Source organism: Micropterus salmoides, unplaced genomic scaffold (genome assembly GCF_014851395.1).
Source record: "Micropterus salmoides isolate LMB-PRFRI ecotype aquatic unplaced genomic scaffold, ASM1485139v1 Ms_hic_scaffold_17, whole genome shotgun sequence".
Taxonomy (NCBI): domain Eukaryota; kingdom Metazoa; phylum Chordata; class Actinopteri; order Centrarchiformes; family Centrarchidae; genus Micropterus; species Micropterus salmoides.
Genome location: NW_024040817.1, coordinates 18,360,561 through 18,380,358, shown reverse-complemented (window position 1 = coordinate 18,380,358; position 19,798 = coordinate 18,360,561). Strand labels below are relative to the sequence as shown.

At 40.2% G+C, this 19,798-nt stretch overlaps 5 protein-coding genes across 7 annotated transcripts; 2 read left to right on the top strand and 3 right to left on the bottom strand.

The window, feature by feature from the left end:
- The first annotated feature begins 28 nt into the window (after positions 1-28).
- mterf3 (mitochondrial transcription termination factor 3) lies at positions 29-3,196 on the top strand. 2 transcript variants are annotated; one of them, XM_038725930.1, is made up of 8 exons: positions 29-154; positions 983-1,350; positions 1,480-1,629; positions 1,755-1,944; positions 2,123-2,270; positions 2,441-2,512; positions 2,604-2,765; positions 2,855-3,196. In XM_038725930.1, exons 2-8 carry the CDS (start codon positions 990-992, stop codon positions 3,047-3,049), a joined length of 1,278 nt encoding a protein of 425 aa, XP_038581858.1. In that variant the 5' UTR covers positions 29-154; positions 983-989; the 3' UTR covers positions 3,050-3,196. The 2 variants fall into 2 exon arrangements, with proteins under 2 accessions (XP_038581858.1, XP_038581859.1); XM_038725931.1 differs by lacking the exon at positions 29-154 and adding an exon at positions 221-337.
- Positions 3,197-3,999: 803 nt separating this feature from the next.
- On the top strand, positions 4,000-5,887 carry LOC119908168 (cytochrome b-c1 complex subunit 7). Its single transcript, XM_038725935.1, has 4 exons — positions 4,000-4,076; positions 4,849-4,917; positions 5,094-5,260; positions 5,687-5,887. The coding sequence occupies exons 1-4, from the start codon at positions 4,013-4,015 to the stop codon at positions 5,762-5,764; spliced, it is 378 nt and encodes a 125-aa protein (XP_038581863.1). The 5' UTR covers positions 4,000-4,012; the 3' UTR covers positions 5,765-5,887.
- Positions 5,888-6,093: 206 nt separating this feature from the next.
- On the bottom strand, positions 6,094-9,761 carry lrrc14b (leucine rich repeat containing 14B). Its single transcript, XM_038725928.1, has 3 exons — positions 8,733-9,761; positions 7,890-8,518; positions 6,094-7,216 (listed from the first exon to the last, which is right to left on the bottom strand). The coding sequence occupies exons 1-3, from the start codon at positions 9,282-9,284 to the stop codon at positions 6,538-6,540; spliced, it is 1,860 nt and encodes a 619-aa protein (XP_038581856.1). The 5' UTR covers positions 9,285-9,761; the 3' UTR covers positions 6,094-6,537.
- Positions 9,762-10,110: 349 nt separating this feature from the next.
- LOC119908167 (protein naked cuticle homolog 2) lies at positions 10,111-16,085 on the bottom strand. Of its 2 annotated transcripts, XM_038725932.1 has the most exons (10): positions 15,942-16,085; positions 15,816-15,842; positions 15,660-15,739; positions 12,492-12,546; positions 12,028-12,119; positions 11,644-11,739; positions 11,424-11,559; positions 11,110-11,250; positions 10,646-11,014; positions 10,111-10,491 (listed from the first exon to the last, which is right to left on the bottom strand). In XM_038725932.1, the coding sequence occupies exons 1-10, from the start codon at positions 15,964-15,966 to the stop codon at positions 10,424-10,426; spliced, it is 1,089 nt and encodes a 362-aa protein (XP_038581860.1). In that variant the 5' UTR covers positions 15,967-16,085; the 3' UTR covers positions 10,111-10,423. The 2 variants fall into 2 exon arrangements, with proteins under 2 accessions (XP_038581860.1, XP_038581861.1); XM_038725933.1 differs by lacking the exon at positions 10,111-10,491 and having other exon boundaries at positions 10,498-11,014.
- Positions 16,086-17,026: 941 nt separating this feature from the next.
- On the bottom strand, positions 17,027-19,115 carry gatad1 (GATA zinc finger domain containing 1). Its single transcript, XM_038725830.1, is given in 5 exon segments — positions 17,027-17,455; positions 17,534-17,717; positions 17,856-17,915; positions 18,005-18,130; positions 18,646-19,115. Coding segments are annotated over 5 exon segments (741 nt in total). The 5' UTR covers positions 18,826-19,115; the 3' UTR covers positions 17,027-17,264.
- Between the last annotated feature and the right edge of the window lie 683 nt (positions 19,116-19,798).

Here is a 19,798-nt window from a genome sequence, read left to right as displayed (position 1 = left end):
TGGACCCCACAAATAAGTCGTTGTGGTACGTCCCACATTGTGACACTTCCGCGCAGTGCTTCCGGTAACATACACGTGAAACCGGTTGACATTCCTCTGCACCCTGGTTGATGACGGAATTGAGCTGAAAATGATGTGTTTTCATTCATAAGTTGTGAGTTGAAAACTTAACAATCTAAAGTAATACGCTGGCTTTGCCTGTTTTTTTTTTTCAGGCTAAAGAGGCGTGTTATCCTGATAGCTTGCTCTGGCTCAAGCTAGGTTCATGAAGGGCAACAATTCAGGCTCATATTTCCATTTTATATCCTACCTGCATTGATAGATAACTAATAGAAAGGTATATTGTTCTAAATCATTCGCTGTAGATTTGAATTGCACTGGTGGTTAAGCTTTGTTTCTTTCTACACGCCATCACACTCATGAAGAGCTAAATTAGCCAGTAGAGGTCTAAAACAATTCAAGGATTGTAATTAACAGTCTGGTAAAAAGAAATACCGTTTGCAACTCCCTTATGCTACTTAGCACACAATAAATATCAATATAATATACAGTACAACAATCACAAAGACACAACGAACAGAAATTACCTATATTACATGGAGCAGTGCTGAGGATAAATTGACTTAAATTTAAGAGTCTGATAGCCTGGGGGAAAAAGCTGTCCTGCAGTCTGGTGCTGTGGCAGCAGAAACTTCTGTATCTCTTCCTAGAAGGCAGCAGAGTGAACAGGCTGTGGCTAGGGTGGGTGCTGTTTTTAAATTTTAATTTAATTTAGGTGTAGAGATTGAAACTGTTTTGTATATTTTACAGGTACTCTCCAGGTTTTGCATGATGATAGGACAAAGTCTTGTTCTGATAGTACCAAGCTCTAAAAATGCGGTTGATGGTATCAGACAGAGTGGACTGTCCTTGGCTAGAGATAATAATAGTAATTCTTATATTGAATGTCATACCTCCCAAACCATGATTTTTTGTTTTGCAGAATCACCATGGCTTCATCCTGTACACAGCTGTGTCTACAAGGCAGATGTCTTCTTCGCTCCAGGACAGTGGCTAGTACATGGCAGTATTCCACTCAAGTTCGCCATTGCACCACAGTTACAAGGTTACCCACCAGAATCCTAAATGGATCCTCACTTATCAAAGGGAATCACACAGCAACTCAGGTGAGACAGCGGTGGAAACAACAGATGTTCTCTTACAGTGACTTCGCTACTAAACATCTGGCAAGTGACGCTAAGGAAGACAAGGCTATTGAAGAATTGTCGAGTGCTAATGTCGTAGCATACAAGAGCCCCCTGTTGCCAATCAGAGATGCTGTGCCAATGAGTGAAAGCCAGATGCCAATAGGTACATATTGGTTTGCTGTTGTTGACCATAAAAAACTCTTCATTCATCATTAGAATTCAATTTATATGTTTTTTTATCTTGAAAGGGAGTTGGATAACTTACTTTCTCTTTTTTTTCTTAATTTTCCAGATCTGGATGCCACTGAATTTTCAGCATTAGAGGAGATTGGTGATGAAGAGGCTGTCAGTATATCTGTTCCTTCTGCCCTGCCTCCAGCGTCCACCTCTCTTAGAGACTACGTTGACCAGTCTGAGACACTCAGCAAACTAGTACAGCTAGGTAATTTAACAGCAGACTTTTAAATATATACTGTTGAGAACAGTATAAATCACATTGACTTGTAGTTTGGAAGCATATTCAGATTCATGGATACACTTTTATGATCATTCATCCTCTCGTTGCAGGTGTAAACATGTGGAAGCTTGAACAAAGGCCCAACGTGGGCTCCATGCTGCTGAGGCTCAACTTTAACACAGATGTAGCCCCGAGGCTGCTGTTTCTCAAAGAGATTGGGGTGGAGGACTCCCGCTTTGGCTATATTGTCACCCACAACCCCTTCATTCTCACAGAGAGTTTGGAAAACCTACAGGCCAGGTGATGTGAAGGGATCTCATAAGATGCCTTTAATATTAACTTAATTTTTTTTATCCCAAATGAAGTCAGTCTGATGAGATAAGTTACACAAAACTATTTAACTGTATACTGTAGTTCCTTCTTTGCAGATGCTCTTGCTATGATCTTAATAATGTTCTGTATGCTGTTGTTTCTAAAGGGTGAACTATCTCAAGTCAAAGAAGTTTAGTTCTGAGACTGTTGCATCCATGGTGTCCAGAGCTCCATATCTGCTTAACTTCAGTGTGAAGAGGCTGGACAACAGACTGGGCTTCTATCAGCAACAACTCAACCTCAGTGCTTCTAATGTAAGCATCTTTAACTCATGTATGAGGTCTCATTGATAATCCCAGCCATGTTTCCAACAATTGTTTTTGTACAGTGTAGTATCCCAGTGCGTTGTACATTTTTCACATTAAGAAATTGCGACTTTGTTGGTAGCAAAAGAAATCATAGCTAGTTTTGTTTCTTTCTTCAGACACGGGACATTGTAGCTCGTCTACCCAGGTTACTGTGTGGCAGTTTGGAGCCTGTTAAAGAGAATTTGAAGGTAGTGAATGACAAAATACATCATTAGAAATCATTGTTTGAGTGACCTTCAGGTGTTGTGTTTAAAGACTTTTTGTAAATGTGTTCCACAGGTGTGTGAAATAGAGCTTGGCTTTAAGAAGAATGAGATCCAACACATGGTTATCGCTGTCCCAAAAGTGCTGACTGCCAACAAAAGGAAGCTAACACAAATATTTGACTTCCTCCACAATACCATGAAGGTGCCGCACCATCTGATCACCAAGTTCCCACAGGTAGATTGACTCCTGTTTTTTTTCACCAGATAATTGTCACTGTGAATATTCAGGAGTATAACTTGAGAGTCTGATATATCTTCCCAAAGGTCCTCAATACCAAGTTCCTGCGTATCCAGGAGCGCCACCTGTTCCTCGAGTACCTTGGAAAGGCTCAGTATGACCCAACTCAGCCCAACTTTATCTCTCTGGGCCGCCTGGTGTCTTTGCCCAATGAGACTTTTTGCACAGAGTTGGCTTTGGCCACACTGGAAGATTTTTATTTGTTCCAAAAAACACTTTGAATCTTTGTGAGGGGGCATAAATATGACTTTGGACAACAAATGGTCAAGCAAACAGAATAAATACCATAATGTCAGATACATGCAGATATGAAACTGAGTTTGCTTTGTAAATGTGATGTTTAATAAATGTACACAATGTATATCAGCTCTTCTGCCTGAAATATTTCTCTTATTTACGGCAACTGTCTGTCTAAAAAGACCATAAATGTTGCTGCAAAACATTTGCTTCAGTTGAGGGGCTGTGTATAAAATGATCATCGAATGTGTTGTTGAAAGCAGCCTGTAAAGAGAGTGGATTGTGATTTTCAGTGTGAAAAGGGTTTGTTCAGTGGTGAAATGTGACAATTTACTCAAGCACCATACTGTATTTATGAAGACAAAGGACTATTTACTTTAGCATTTTCATTTCATATGCTACTTAATACTTCTGCTCCACTACTTTTCGGAGTCTATTTTACCCCATTACATTTGTCCAACAGTGATAGTTTCAGAATTTTTTGACACCATATGCAAGACATGAAAACAGTTCATGCTTTATTTTGCATTGTTATATAGATTTTTATGTGAATGCATCAGGAATAACAATGAATTAATAAAAAATACTATATTTAACATAACACTGAAAAGGGTCAGTCAACTGCATAATGTATACTTTTACTACTAGTACTAATACTATAGTTTTTTATTTTTATTTTAACCAATTACTACTACTTGTAATTGGTATTGTTGCTTTTATTTAATGTATACCTATGCAACCATTGCTCTTTTTACTACTGTACCTTCATATGAAAGCACAGTGTTGATCAAATTATAAAGATAGCTAGCTATTTTTCCTATCGGACGTTACTTTGTTGTATAGATTTGTATTATCCCCGACGTTTCCAACGAAAGATTTTTTTTTGTTTCCAAAGAAAGCTGTAAACACGCAGCGATGTAAAATTGCGCAATTTCCCATTGACCTGAATGCTCCTTACCCATAACGCACCGCGATCATTCTTAGAGGTAAAAATGGCGACGAGGACACCAGGTAAATGAACATCAATCTTTTCTGAGATTTCCAGTTTTAAATGAACTCGCTAAAGACCATTTTATACTGGTATTCCATGCTGCTTGTTATACTGTAACACATGACATTGTGTTGTGTTAATTTGTCCTGGTGAATGTGTCCTTTGGCGCGTTTGACTTGTGTGTGTCCTCTAGTGTCCCCGTGCTAACGGATGCTAAGGGTGCAGCTTAGCTAACGTTAGCTCAGCGTTAGCCTCTATTCACAGTATGTCAACAACTAGACACCCACACTGACGTCCCTTTAGTGATTAAAAGTGTCCGAGCCAAACAGCGGTTATTGTTTCCATCTATCGATTGTTGTTATGCTGTAAAGTTGTCATCTATACTCCGGTGTCATCTAACGTTAATGTTAGCTCCTTACCATTACAGCTACTATCGTGTTGTTCCTTTCCAATGCACTGGAAGATGTAAATGATCTCAAAAGGATATGCTATCTACAGTTGTCATTCAATGCCTATTGTCTCTATCAGATAATGATTTGAACATAGTTACTAACTTTAAAGTCACAGGTCTCCTAATTTAGCATACCGTTACTTCAGATGGTCTACTGTAGTAAATACTATATAGGTAATGTGAAAGGTAAATGTACAGGAAAAATACATATGTACTTTAGAAGTAATACTGTATGACTGTTGCAAATCCTTTCTCCGTTACTTAAATGTTTGCTCTTAACTAAAATAAAGTTTTATCTGCCTGACTGATCCTGTATGTGTCTGTAATTGTCATGTTCACAGCAGCGACAGGCAGACTCCTGCTTGGGTTCCGCAAATGGTATTTCAACATGTGTGGCTTCAACAAGCTTGGTAAGCCCAAAGAATAATGTCTTCAAAACGCTACTCCATTGTTTCAAAGTTACCGTATGCCAAGACTGCCACTGAAAGTATGAATGTAGGGAGAAATCATTGTCTGGGATAAATATAGGCTATTGTGTAATTGGATTTCCATTTAGCATCTTCTTAAGCATTGTTTTCTGTGTCAGGTTTAATGCGTGATGACACAATCTATGAGGATTTAGATGTGAAAGAGGCCCTGAGGCGGCTTCCAGAACAGCAGTACAACGATAGGATGTTCAGGGTCAAGAGAGCCTTGGATCTCTCCATGAAGCAGCAGATCCTCCCGAAAGACCAATGGACGAAATATGAAGAGGTACATGAAACTCATTTAAATATGGTTTTTGTTCAGGGTAGAACTGGGGTTTAGTGTAAAGGCATAATATTATACTGCATGGTTTCCACACCCACTGGTATGTGGTGTAAATAGTGCCTGTAGGTTGTAAAAGCATTTTCTAAAAATCATTTCACATTACATGCTTACTTTTTTGACTTGCCTAATTATTTGTTTTGGCAGGCAGACATTAAAGAAATTGTGTATTTTCATTGTAAAGTATGAAATTGTTGTCATAATGTAAAACTTTTCAAGTGTCAGTAAATACAAAATGAACAATATAATATAGGCTTTAATCATGTCTAATTCTACCTACCTAAAGTCACCAAAATTGACAAAGTTGTGATATTGAAATCTCCTGATTTAATTAAAAAACCTCATAAATGTTTCTTATGTTTTCCCTTATAGGATGTCCATTACCTGACACCGTATCTGGATGAGGTGATCCGTGAGAGGAAAGAAAGAGAGGAGTGGATGAAGAAATAGATGGTTCCCGGTCAAAGCTGTTAATCTTTGTCCTTGGTTGGTGCATGGTTCCCCCGTGGCGTAGTATTTAAAATGAAATGTGATCTATATAAAACAGTGCTCATTAAAGAAATGTAAATTTTGGAAGTGTCACCTTATTTAATGGCTAGTAGGCTGTTTGAAGATTTGATTTATTGGTATGACAAAATGAAACTGTTACATTTATTTACTTGCTAAATCAGATGTGTCCCATGTTTCAAATATGTGCTTTTACCTTTACAAATCCAACTATATACACAACAAATAAACCAGAAAATAGACATAAGAACATGTACAAAAGATACAGGGAGGAAAATGTCCCAGGCAAACTTCAAGTATCTACCATAACCACTACAGTAGCTAAATCTATCTGCACTGCACATGTAATTGGTTTACAGACTGTAAGGAGCACTTGGAAGAAAATAATGATCCTCTGTTGAGATATCATCTCCTCAGGACCGGAAGTGTTGTATATAATGTTAATCCATATCCTAGTTTACTAGATCTATTGTCACAGTGTTGGCCTTAAGTCATACATAGTACAGTGATGACAGTTTTCTAGCTAACTATACTATGGTGTTTAGTAGAGCCTTGAACACAACCTTGAAAAGCAATAAACTGTCTGCAGGGGTCATTCATATTCAACACAAGTGTGAACATTTCTGTAAGGTTTGAAGATTCGGGTCTGCTTTACAGAAATGTCTAGATTCATATAAACAATCTTGAGTTTGTGATCCATTTATTTGGCAACCCTGTTAATTATCGCTCTGAGCCTGGGATCTCCTATTGCCCACGTCATTTATGGTTCCTATAAAGTTTCCAATGACGCTGTTGAAAGATTTTAACATCGACACTCCCAGCTCATTGCTGGTTTCATTGATGTCTGGGTCATAGGCCCCCATGAGCGGGGTGCACACGTCCACATTCTTTCTACCAGCTCCTTCCAGGATCCCAATCAGTTGGCCCCTGACCTCCTGAAACAACTCCCTGTTGTACTGCAGTAGGACTGAATCTTCAAGAGGATAAGTTACATCCTCAGAGTAGCACTCGCGGGGAACTGGTACCTCTATGTACTTTAAATTAGGAAATCCTGCAGATAGCATGGAGAACAACCTCCGCAGGGCTGCAGACGTCATAGGGTTTCCCAGGATTTTGAGCTCCTCCAGCACCTGGCAGCAAGCCAGAGCATTAGTAAAGGCATCCATATGCTCGTCCTCTATGTTACATTCTTCGAGGACCAGGCTGGTCAATGTGGCTGAGCAACGGCCGAGCAGTTTGTGGAAAGCGGAAGCGAAAGAGCTGAAGATGTCGTGTCCACTCATGTCCAGGCGGACCAGGGCCTCACTGTGGATGCTGTTGGAAAGGTACGTCATGTCCAAGCGGTTCAGGCAGCAGTTGGCCAACTCCAAGCACTGCAGTGGAGTGTTGAGAGGACTGGGTAAAGAAAAAGAGAGGTAAAAGGAAATTTTGTGGTATAAAAGGTCAATGGTACTCGAAATGAAAACACAATTGTACATTATTATGTAGTTAACAGCAGGCAGACACTTGCTATGGTTTGTGTTAGTCCTCAGGTAGGATTTGTCATGTAGGAGTGGTGCCAGAAATTCTAAAATGTGGAAACCAAATACCAAAAGTTGATGCCATCATCCATTTTTGGATCAAGGATTACTCTTGTCTGGTAAGCATTGGGATAAATTCTTAAATCCCCAAACTAATGTCCTTGTTTATAATTGAATTTGGCAATATTTGTTTTATTATAACAATTGTTTAAATGATATGCCAGATTTTAATCTACAGCTGTTTGCTCCATGCTCCTGTTTTTCCATTTGAATTCCATCAAGCAGGTTTCTGGCTAACCTGCAGCCGTTTGTCCTCAGGCTGGCAGCATGTCAGCAATTTTAACAACAAAATGCCTCCCATTGTTAAACAAGACCCTTAAAGCTGGAATGTGCTGTGGTGCTAGAGGCGATTATGGTGAGCTATATTAAAGCTCTTGATGCTGCAAAGTGCACGTAAGACTGAGATCAGAGCCACCCATCACCTCATTCACATAGATACATACACAAAACAGAGACTCTTTGTTGTCCTCCCCTGTCCATTTACTCACCTAAGTAGCCTTCGTATGTGTCCAGTTAGAGTGGAGAAACTAACATAGAGCTCAGTCAGGCTGCTCAGTTGAGCCAGCAGATTGCCGATGGTGGCCAGCAGGTCCTCATCATCAGAGCCCAACCTTCTAACATCCAACGCCCCTGCCGGCAGGGCCAGTGACTGTAATTTGGGGAATTTCACCCTGGACAGCAGCACCTCCAAGTGCGTGGCCTCCAGGGGAACATTGTGGACGAACTCCAGCTTTAAGATGGACTCAGGTTCTGCTAGGCGAAGGACATAGAACAACTGCTTGAGAGCGAGGGAATCAGCCCGGAAACTAACGAACCGAAGCTTCAGTGGACAGTAGCGGAGGAGGAGGAGGGCCTGAGCCACCAACTCATAGTTGCGGCCTGTGATGAAGCCGTTCAGACGGATGTCAATAGATGTGTCAAAGGCAGATCGGGACACACTGGCAGCTTGCATGGCCACCGTGGTCTCATAGCACATTTGGGTCAAGAGTTGGGTCCTTGCCCATCGACCCAGGGTGGACTGGCAGGGGCAAGACTGGTGCTCAATATCCTTCAGGGCAGTAAGGTCAACCACATGGAGTCTCTTGGCATAGGTTCTTGGAGGAGACAGCACATAATCCTTTAGAAAACAAGGGGAAATAATGTGTGTCAAATAAGTGTTTTGATGTGACTGTCTTATCAATCTATAATAATTTATGATAATTGTAAGCCAAATCAGTTTTGCTTAAGCCAGTTAGGCCACAAGTATAACAACGATCAAAGAAAAATGCAACTAAAACATGAGCATGGCATGAATATGATAAGACACACTACACTCCAGACTATTTAATTACCTTTAAGCCAGTTAGGATCGCAACCAGACAAAGCCGGCAGGTGCGGGAGGTGAGGTCCATCTGACAGTCAAATGTCTTTCCCAGGATCCTGTGTAGGTTAAGCTCAGGAAGAGGCCATGCTTGGACCAAAACATGCAGCATGTCAGCCTGCTCATGCAGGTAGCAGGCCTTAAAGAGAAGTGGGTAGAGGTTAAAAGACACACAGTTGAGTTCCTCCAGAGCACTTGGCCCGCTCTGGATGAAACCCTCAGCTGCAATGAATCGCAGTGACTTCATGTTTGGAGTTTTTTCCCCCCTGGTGTTTTCTTGTTCCAACTGGTCTGTGGGTTGCCTGGTTGTTGTTGAGCGCTGCAGCCAAACAGCTCTGCGTGTCAAGTGTTGTGGCTCTTCAATGGTCGCTGCTTTGTTGATTTCCTCTGTTGCAGTCTGTCTGGGTGTTGTGCATTTGTCTGGGGTCAGGCTTGTTATTGTGAAGCAGGAGCAAGGGACGGGGGTCTTGTGGTAGGGTAAGAGAGTAGAGGCTATTAATAGGAACAGCTGTCTCACGTCCATCGCTGGGTACGGTGTCTATCTGAACTTTTGCCAGAGAGATAAGTAGGAACAATATTTGAATGCCACCATTCACAACACGTCTTTGTGAGGCCTATGCTGCACACATTAAACCAAAGAAAACAATTTTGTGAGATCAGAAATAGAACAATAAAGGAACAATTAAATCTGTACAACAGAAACATCATCACTTTACAATGTGTAATGCATTCGATAAGGAAGTTTACAATTAAGTGCTGTTATTTACTTTTTGGTAAATCCATTTTTTCCAGCCCTGCCTCAGTAAATGGCTTTTGCCACTATGAATTTACAACATGTCACAGGGTTTCAAAGCATTAAGGTCTAATGAGGCTTCGGTCAGTGGAAACATGGGTAACTCTGCCTCTTCCAAGATGGATTTCTCCTGATTTAAACGTTGGTGCAGATGTGGATGCTAAAAACAACCCCATGTTTACTGCTTTTTAAGACACCTAATACATTATGAACTTTACCATGTCTGTATCGGGCCACTGAGAGCATGCTGAAAAAACACATTGCAAACAGTTGGGAATCTTGTCTCCATTGAATGTCTTGCTGTTAAGTAAAACCACATAAAAGAAAGTAGAAAAAAAGCGTGGACTTTGAGTGTTTTTGTAATACCGACTATCAACTGAGAAGTGATTTATTGTAATTTCAAGCACACAGGACTAGATTTTTCAATCCTTATCCAGTCCCCTAAGGCTCTTTCTTGAACTATCAACTGTGAAATAATTCAATGCCATTATATTCTTTGTTCCATGGTACACATATTTGGTCAGGAAATAAATAGGTGACAGAATAAACAAAACAGTTTCATTAAAGACATTCTGTATTTCCATTTCTACATTATTTTATCCAAACAGAAAAAAACACATTGTTAATATACAAAAGTCATGCTTTAGGTTAAAATGCAGACATGTAGCTCTACAAAGAGCGCATTTAAATACATTTGAAGCTTAAGTGGAAATCTACCTGAGATTAACCTGTCAATCTAAATGGCTATAAAAGTAGCATTCAGTTAACAATGAACTGGCCTTTCTGGATCTACAGTAGGTAATCGTTTAGGGTTTGTTTGCATTAGATAACAGTGCCATAACCTGATTCCAACACACACTGAATATAATTTAAATGAGGTGATTCAAGGACCTACTGAGTGGCATTTCACCTCCAAACCTCCAAAAGAGTTGGTGTCCTCTGCTGAACTGATTTATGGGTATAAATCAGTTCAGCAGAGGACACCAACTCTTCTCACCTGTCCCACATGTGTTTAAAATGCATTTATGAAGGGTGGTAGTGATGGTGATGATGATGATGATGATGGTCATGGTGGTGATGGTGCTCGTGTCTCTGGGCTGGAGATGCCTGAGCCCCACAGGAGGGCTGAAGGTTGGAAGTTGGAAGTTCCCTGTCTCCCCCTTGTGTGGGTCTTATGTGTGAGGAAGCCTCTAGTGCCCTGGAGCGAAGCCTTCTGCTGTGAGTACGCTGTGCCTGAGGTTGAGGCGAAGAAGGATGGCACCATGAAGCCGGGTGCTGGCCGTGTAGCCTGCAGGACCTTCTCTGTCCTGCATTCCTATCTTTCCCCACCGACATGGCCTTACGCTTCAGGAAATGAGGGTTAGAGAGGCCTCTAGGAGGCTCAGGGGAGATGCAGTTCTCTATGTTCACCACAGGATGATGCTGAGGAGTATCCTCTCTGGGCTCCTGAGAGGGAGATTCTGGAAAAAAGAAGAAAAACACCTTTAATGTTATGTATTTCCAAAGGAAGAAATGTAACAGTTCATGAAATGAAGCAATAGTGGAGTTTCTATACCTGTATTGTCAAACTTTGAGGTATAGTTTTCAATGCCAGCTAGATCCAGGTAGTGGTTCCTGCGCTCCATGTTTTCATCCATGCAATAAAGTCTTCTTACAGGGGTTCCTGGCTCCTGAGACGCACTCTGCTCCTTTTCAACTTTTGTTTTCAATGAGAGAGGGATGTTATCATGACAGCAGCATTGGTGGTTTGGTGTTAAACTAAAATCCCACTGTTCAGAAACGTTTCAGCCAGACTCTCAGTCTGCCCCCATGTTTTCCCCACAAGTTATGCCTATGGTTCCTAGATCCACAATTATAATGGCATTTTACCTATTTGTGAGGTCTTTACTGGGTCAGCAGACGCAGTAACAACTAGCTTTATCTTCAAGGGTGCGGTGCCACCACACGGCTGCTCCAATGATGCCTCTAGAACCTCATACATGGAGTGCATCAGACTGGAAATGTCCTGCAGACCCACACACACACACACTGTGGACAAAGCAAGCTACTTCAGACAGTACTTTATTTAAACAATATGTGTGAAACCTACCTCTTTGATGACATTGCCACTGCTGTTGAAGTTGTACAGTGTGAACACCCACTCCTGCTGAGTGTCCTCATCAAGCCCCATGGTACAGTCGTTGACCTGTATGTGCATATATTGTCACAAAAACAAGTGTATTACTGCTGTAATTTATATGGTGTGGGTTGACCCCAAACCAAAATCAATAGTTTTAAAAATCCCTTGTTGATTAGTATCAGATGTGTGACTTTGCAGAAAGCGCCACAGAGCTTAAAAAATTCACAAAATTCAGAACTATAATTATCCAGACACACTAAAATCCCCATCTGTTACTTAAAGTTGTTTGGAAATTACAAACATGATTTGCAAATTCACTGTAGATTAGTCAGAGATATGGAGGGAAACACTTACACCAGCATGGCTGTTCCTCTTCTTTGTCTGTTTATTGACCTGGAAGTGGTTGCTTTTACCTCTGTCAGGTGTCTTCTTTGGTGGCAGAACCACTAAACAACACACAGAGCTTCACTGTAAATATCACTATCCAGTAGCCTGACTGTGACTATGATTACTGTGTTAAAATACTATGCCTTTGTAATTAATTTCTAAGCTCTGTTTTCAATAAATGTTTGGCAACAGAGAGGAAACTAACTGAAAGCTGTTCATTCAAGGGTCAAAACTTTCCCACACAAATATAAAACAGATGTGTTTTTATTTCATTATTCCCTTAACGAAATGAGACACATCTGAAAAAGGGAGGCGGCCTATTAAAGCTTTTGTGTCAAAACTTTAATACACAAAATCTACACAATAATCATCAAGCCTGTTAAATAATAAATAGAGCAATGTCCGTGTGATGCATGTAAGTCTTTACTCACCTTTAAGGTTGCCGTTTAGGTCAGACTGGTTTTTCCTCACTTCTACATACAAGTTCTGTGGAAAAAGTGACCATGTTGTAAATTAACAGAGAGCACACTTTTAAGAGAGGGAGAGGGGTTAGAAGAGAGGAAGCAATTAAGTGTTTTTTTATGTCCCATGAGTGTGGGGTTTGATCTCTAGATGTGAGCAATGCTGATGTTTTCTTTGTATGTTGAAACTTCTTAAGCTAAATTAACTATTTAAAAATCAGCCTTGGATCAGCAGGAAAATGCATCGTCACAAAGTTGAAAACTGGGCTGTTTTCTGAAAAGCTGAGCTCATGGTGGTGGTTCTCACAGGAGAGCGATCTACAAATATATGATGACCTTAAAGAATATTATGCATTGCTGTAGATTCAACTACTCCACAGTAAATAAATTAGCTCAACCTCAAACATCTATGGCAGTAAAATGCAAAATACACATAAATGCAGCGGTAATATTAATCCATAAACATCATAGTGATAGTAAAACACTGACAGTGATGATGATGATACTTAAGTAAGGTTTTGAATGCAGGACTAGTACATGCAATAGATGATTTTCCCAGTGTGGTATTAAGTAAAGGATCTAAATACTTCCTCCACTACTGACAATCAGTAATTAGATGCTGTCATTTTTCAACAGCCTTAGTTCCCCATAAAACTTCAGAGCACTATAAAACTTTAAGATTTATATCCATTTCTGTGATCTTTAAAAAAAGAGCCTGATCATGTATACTTGCTCTTCTGTCAGGTAGAAACCGGTCTGTGCTGCAAAGCTAGAGACACATGAAAAACACCAGCAAGACTTTTCTTATCTCTCAACATTCATCACCAATGCCACACTGATGCTTGAAAACGATAAGATGAGCACACACCCTCTGCTCTCTGCCCGCCACGCTCTGCCTGCTGATGCTGGGTTTGATTTCCAGTGAAAGTGGTCTGGGAGGTGGAAGCGACGGTGCAGATAACAGAGAGGTGTGCACTGGGAAGAAACCTCTTCTTCCTTTTCTGTTATACCCCATCATTATACAACTTGTCATCACAAAATTTCAAGTGTTAGCTAAACAGTAGCTGCCTTTGTCTCAACAAGAATGTCTCACAGCCTGACTGATAACTTCATACCTAGACAGAATGTTGCACTGTAAGACGGGACAGGAACGCCCATGTTAAGGTCAACAAGCTGCCTTAACAGTTGTGCATGTGAAGTGTCCATAAAAAGTCACATGAATTATTAGACAACCTTACAGAAAAAAAAAATTGGCTTTTAACACAAAATGCTACAAATTCTAGAGCAATTATCAAACAAAAGAGGAATGTAACTGAACAAACTGAGTGTCTAGAGTGGATTTTGCACTGGAGGGTGGATTACCAACAGAATCACAAGGTTAAATCATTTCCTTTGAGCTTAGAAGTCAAAGTAACCACTCCTAGTTGTTAGGTATGTCAGACATTATGATGCTGATGGGTGGAGAGATTAAAACCTTGGTCATGATGTTTGTACTTGGATTTTACAATATTTACACAGTGTTAATAAAACACACACACACACACACACACACACACGTGTATTTGACAGGTAAGTATGTAAATATTCAGGTACTTGGCCTGTGTGCCTTCAGGAGCACACTTTTTGTGTCACAACTATTGTTTAGTTATGAGTGTGTTGTCAAAGTTTTAAAGAGAAACATCATATTTATGTCAGCAATAATTTTTTTAAAACTGTGAAACTCTGTGGAAAACTCTTTCAATATTAAATTAAGGCGGAATTTATACCAAGGATGCAAAAGAGGGTATGGTGGAAGACTAAACGCTGACAGAAAACAATATAAGATGTCTCGGAGAGATGGTGTCATGGAGTATGACACTAAATTACGCTGGAAAATCTAATTGCAGGAAGCTCTCTGTCATTAAGAGGCACAGAAACTCCACCATGACCCTATACACCTTGGCTGAGTCGACATCTTTTTCCAAACGGTAGATCTTTCCAGAACTTAAATACAGCATGGTACGAATATTTCCTCAACTTCTAACAAGTTTCTAAACCTTTATAAAGATGATAAGTGGAAATACTGCACCGCTAAGCTACACTCTGGTCTTTGGAAGCACATTACAACATCTATGATCTACTTTCACCACAAAATGGTTACAAATTAGTGTGTTTATAGTTAATAGGAGAGTCTATGACTGTTTTCCACAAATAAAACTTAATGAAGAGGACAATTTATCTTCTCTTTAACAGTTTCCGAGTCCCAAATGTGACTGCATCATTAATGCTTACATGTGATGCCTCTTACGCAATCAAACACCCCTCCCCACATGTTCCTCCACCCTCCCCACAGTCTGTCTGTCTGGAGCAGGAAAGCAGTACCAGATGTGGAGACTTTTTTTCAGTGCAGTCGGGTATAAAGACCTCGCTGTTCGGACGGGGTGGCTGTGTTGCACTTCACAGACTTGGACGTCCCTTTATAGAGAGATGGAGGAGGAAGGGCGGAAAAATAAATATACGACTGCCTCCAAACACCTTTTATGTCTCCTGGATGTGATGTGAGCAAATACAGTTAATCCTCAAAACTGGCTGAACTGGTGTAAAGCTCTTGGCAGTGCAATAAACCATTAAAGGGAGGCTGTGTGTGATTTTAATTCTTTTTTTTTTTCCTCCATGGGAAATGAATTAATGCTTTTAAGAGAATGTTCTGGAAGAGAAAACTAATGTATTGTTAGATATTGTCAATTTAATGTCATGGCCAGTCATTTTATTAATATAATAAATATGCCACCCTTTATCCTGACTCTTGATTCTGACATGAATTCCCTAAAAGCCCTCTATTATGTTCAATACATCTCTGGAGCTGCAGTGCTAAATTGACTAAATTATTAACTATAAGTATCTAACCTTTGGCTGTGATATTACATGTGACCAGTTTCAAGTCTATCTATCTATATGATCATCAATACAATTCCATTACAGTATTGAAGGATGAAAAAAAGCATCATGGGATCTTTTTTTTTTATAATAGGCAGGCTACCTGGAGTGGGCGCCCTCAGAGTTTAGTTTACCTAAATCCAAAGTGGTTAGTCTGCATGAATATAGGTAATGCTAAATTAAGCGAGGTGAATGATACAAACAGATCGAAAATGTTTCTACCTCTGTCAGTTTGGTTTTGTGGATATGGAATCGCTCCAGCTCCGTTTGACAGGTCTGCACATTGGAAGCCAAACTACCACCTGCAGAACATAATAAGAAGTATTTGAACATAAGTAAAAAGTGCTGTTTGTACAGTATTTGCGTTTACTGTCTTACCCTCCGGACTCTGTCTGCGTTTCGAAGCTGTCCAAATAACGAGAGAGAAGATAATACTAGTCAGAAACGATTCCATCTTTTTTTTTTTTTAAACAAAACAATTTGAGGTGTAAAAAAACAACTCACCAAGTTTGGACTGGAATTTTCCCATACTCCTGGCTGGTCATGTGATCAAGAAGTATTCATGATGTCCAATCCATTAGGGGGGGAAAAAATACATTTGAGGAAACAATCATCCCCCAACAAGCTCGCAGGGAGACTATCCCACACTTCCACACCGGACTTCACAAAGTTTGGTTTATCAAAGAGTATATACGCAGAGCGAGAGGCTTCACCCCTGCGCACTTCCTTCTTCGGCTGACTAGACTGCAATATGTTCTGTTTCTTACTATTTAACCCTACAGCACAATGTTAATAATGAGAGACAGCTTCTTGTTGTAAGCTATACATACAGTTGTGATTATGTATCTTATGTGTGCATTTACACACAGGTTTGACAGTAGACGCAATCTGATAATCTACAAACAAAAAAACTCCATCAAGCAACCTTGCAAATGTGTCCCTGCTTAAGACCGATAGCTCACTACTCTGGTTTATATGAATCATGAATATTGGGTGTCGGTTTCAATCAAATCTTAATTATCATCTGTAGGATCTAAATTCTGCCCTGTAGTAGCAAAACCGAAACACTGGCGTCTTGAACGCCCTGTGTGCGCGCAAGCTTACTACACTTAACCTGCCTTTTTAATATGGCTGTGTTTATATACACGTCGCTGCTGATTGGGTAAGACCTCTCACACACCCACCAAACGACAGAAAACACAGCTACATCAAAGCCCGTTGCGCACCGTTTCTAGGAAACACAACCCGTAAACCGGTGCAAAATGTTTTGACATTGAACGTGCCCCAGGTAATGTCTTCGCCACCAGTTTTATGTTTCCATCTTTATCTCAGTCGCACTGGCACAAAGACACCACTGTTAAGCATCATCACACAACTCAGCTGTAAATTAGTCATCAAGAACATCACACATCAGATAAGCAACATTGGGACTTAGCACTTTGTCTCTATTACTGTAATCTATTTTCTTTTTTTGCCACAATAAAGACTTTTACATCTTAATTCACAAAAGTGAAAATGTAAAAAAAAAAAAGTCATTTTGGTCTACTGGCCACACATTAATACTATTTTTTAAACAATCACAGATGAAATGGATGGTCAAAAAGAGCTTTTTTTATTACTAAATACAAAAGTAATATTCCAATGTCGCAGTTGTGCAAACAACTTGTTTGAAATGCAGCTACATCATGTTTCCTTTGTATTAAATTACAACCCGTCTTCAATCTGAAGTAATGGCTGTGGTTAACAACCATTTTTGTTTTCTTTATATTACATAAATGTACATATGTCTGTTTAAAAGCAACAGACTAAGTCCATGTCACAGTTCTGTTAACTGCTACCACTGACAGACTCTTTGACAGTGAGCGCTGGTGTGGGTCCTATGTGGGTCCAGATGTAGCCTTTCTCTGGTCGAATGGGGATGGTGGGAAACGGAGAGCTCCGTGACTTGAAATATTCAGAGGGGGCGTGGCACACAAACTCCAGGTACTCCATCTTTCTGGGCAGATCCTCCTCGGGACCTGATACAAAATCGACAGTTCTTAGATTGTCACATAAATGGCGTAGAAATAATACAATTTTCATTTATCATTGCTCACCAACGATGTATGTGCCAGGATCAAACTGGTCCTTTGGGCTGGCCTTTGTGGGGATCAACCAGGTCAAGGCAGCACTCTTTTCACAGTACTGGTCCTGCACGAAGCCTCGAATCTGAGCATAGTACGGCTTCCCGTCTTCCTCATCTGTTACCTTGATCACATCTCCTGTCTGGTAGTATACACCCTGTGGGTACAAACAAAAACAGAGGATGAGGCTCCTTCTCTCACATGTATGACAGGATGAAGGTCTGGTACAACTGTGCAGTAATTAAAGCCACAATTACATGAGATTATTTTTGCTTGGTAAGAATAAACACCATACCTTATAAAATACGGATTCTGACGTGATGATTGTTGCAACGGATTCTGGTGCTTTGATTGGCTAAAGAAAGAGATCACACACAGGAGTCAAACACATGAACTCATAGTGAAGAGAAACAACTAAATTTGCTGATTAAATCCATCTTTGACTTACATTTTTGAGTTGAATATGTGTCTTCTCCCCTTTCCTTTTGTTGACACCTTCTTCTCAGAAGCAGGTGCTTTGTACTTGGTGCTTCTCAGCCGTGCGGACCTCCTGTGGATCTCCTGCTTGGACTGCACACCAGATACTTAGTTGCATTCAGCACAATTTTCCTAGCTGACATTCATTTTACCTGTAGCAACATTTAATTGGGCTGCAGCTAAATGATCATTGGGTAATAAACTATAAGAAAAAATAATAAATGTCCATCATAATGTGTCCTGGTGCCTTCCAGGTGCTTGTTTCGATTCACAGTGATACAGAAATCAGAAAAAGGCAGCACATTTCAACATTGCTAAGCTGGAATTAGCTAATTTAAACATTTTTATTGATCCTTAATTCATTAAAATTTAGTAAAACATCCTTAATATCCCATTAAACTCGCCGGGGGCGTTTATTATAACGTAAAGTACTTATTCACATTACAATGTTATATTGCTGTTTGCCTGGCTTAATGATACAAAACTGGGCTGTAATTGAAGTCCACAAACAGGCATGTGAACTCTACTTTAGAGAGGGGGGTTCCCTTTAAAATAGTCCCCAAGAGAAACATTAAATGTAAAGGGCACATTAACAGGCAGTGACCGACCTGCTTTCCTCCGCCATTGCTGGGCTGAATGATGGAGGACATGGTGGGTCCCGATGCTCCGCCGCTGCTGCTCTTCCCTGTGCAGTTGTTGCAGAGGATCTCTCCCTGGTTTCCCTTCTTCCACATCGACGAAGAGTTCGTCTTGCAGACAGCACAGCATGGTTTCAAACCCAGTGGCATCGTTAGTGGTCGGAAAACGACGCTAGGGTACGAGGGAAATTACCGTCAATACTCAACAATGAGACGGCGGCTGCTCGTTCAGCTCCTACTAACTGTGTAATATCCAGCAGTAACACACCGCTGTGGCTCCCGCAGGTGACACAAACACAGAGGAAGATATAGACAGATAAACGACTAGCTACGAGATCAGAGGAACAACGATAATCACGACAGCATCAAATAGCAGCCGGGGTTGTTTATTTTCGCTGCCACATCACCGCCATTGCAAACGCCACTGTTTCTTCTTCTTTGCCTCTATTGACATTGGCTCTTCTTCTGTGGTTTGCTATGTGGATGAAAAGCGCCACCACTGGACTGGAGGAGACTGCGCCCGCAGCTCAACCAGCTACGGAGCTGGGACACAATGGGGACACAATGGGGACACAATGGGGACACAATATAATCTTAGCGTTAATACATAAACAGTATGACGGGATACAGTCCAATATGTTGGGGGAAATACAATTAAAATAACCCCACATCTTTTCATTATACTCTATATTTTACACATTTGTTGTGCAATGCATGCAATACTGTGTTACTGTGTTGGCTGCCGTAAATAAATGATAATTTTAATAAAAAAACATCCAATAACATATGAATCAATCAATCAACTTTATTTCAGACACAAAGGTCCATATCAGTAAAATAAAAATAAAATAATGAGATACAATGCAAGGACACATACATAAATATGTACAGAATCATATTTCACCATCCACAGGGATTATAACATGCACAGACATTGTTTCCAATTTTACCAAAAATCAAGAGGAATACCTTTTGTCACTTTGTGTAGGCTCTGTTACACTGTAAAACATTATGCAAGTTAGCTCAACTTAAAGATTACCTTTGTTTTAACTCACAAATTAAAGTTTATAAAGTTGATATAACTACAGTGTTCTAGTTCTCTTAATGTTGTTGGGTTTTTTTT

What these genes read in the sequence shown, in the direction of transcription:
- LOC119908167 (XM_038725932.1), bottom strand. Translation starts at nt 15,966, where the DNA reads ATGGGAAAATTCCAGTCCAAACTTG. An exon ending in AAAATTCCAGTCCAAACTTG is followed by an intron (nt 15,843 to 15,941) that starts GTGAGTTGTTTT and finishes TTATTTGGACAG; the next exon opens with CTTCGAAACGCAGACAGAGT. An exon ending in CTCAAAGTTTGACAATACAG is followed by an intron (nt 11,015 to 11,109) that starts GTATAGAAACTC and finishes TCTTTTTTCCAG; the next exon opens with AATCTCCCTCTCAGGAGCCC.
- mterf3 (XM_038725930.1), top strand. Translation starts at nt 990, where the DNA reads ATGGCTTCATCCTGTACACAGCTGTGTCTACAAGGCAGATGTCTTCTT. An exon ending in TTGGAAAACCTACAGGCCAG is followed by an intron (nt 1,945 to 2,122) that starts GTGATGTGAAGG and finishes TTGTTTCTAAAG; the next exon opens with GGTGAACTATCTCAAGTCAA. An exon ending in CTGTTAAAGAGAATTTGAAG is followed by an intron (nt 2,513 to 2,603) that starts GTAGTGAATGAC and finishes TGTGTTCCACAG; the next exon opens with GTGTGTGAAATAGAGCTTGG.
- lrrc14b (XM_038725928.1), bottom strand. Translation starts at nt 9,284, where the DNA reads ATGGACGTGAGACAGCTGTTCCTATTAATAGCCTCTACTCTCTTACCC. An exon ending in CGATCCTAACTGGCTTAAAG is followed by an intron (nt 8,519 to 8,732) that starts GTAATTAAATAG and finishes TGTTTTCTAAAG; the next exon opens with GATTATGTGCTGTCTCCTCC. An exon ending in CACATACGAAGGCTACTTAG is followed by an intron (nt 7,217 to 7,889) that starts GTGAGTAAATGG and finishes TTCTTTACCCAG; the next exon opens with TCCTCTCAACACTCCACTGC.
- LOC119908168 (XM_038725935.1), top strand. Translation starts at nt 4,013, where the DNA reads ATGCTCCTTACCCATAACGCACCGCGATCATTCTTAGAGGTAAAAATG. An exon ending in GTGTGGCTTCAACAAGCTTG is followed by an intron (nt 4,918 to 5,093) that starts GTAAGCCCAAAG and finishes TTTCTGTGTCAG; the next exon opens with GTTTAATGCGTGATGACACA. An exon ending in AATGGACGAAATATGAAGAG is followed by an intron (nt 5,261 to 5,686) that starts GTACATGAAACT and finishes TTTCCCTTATAG; the next exon opens with GATGTCCATTACCTGACACC.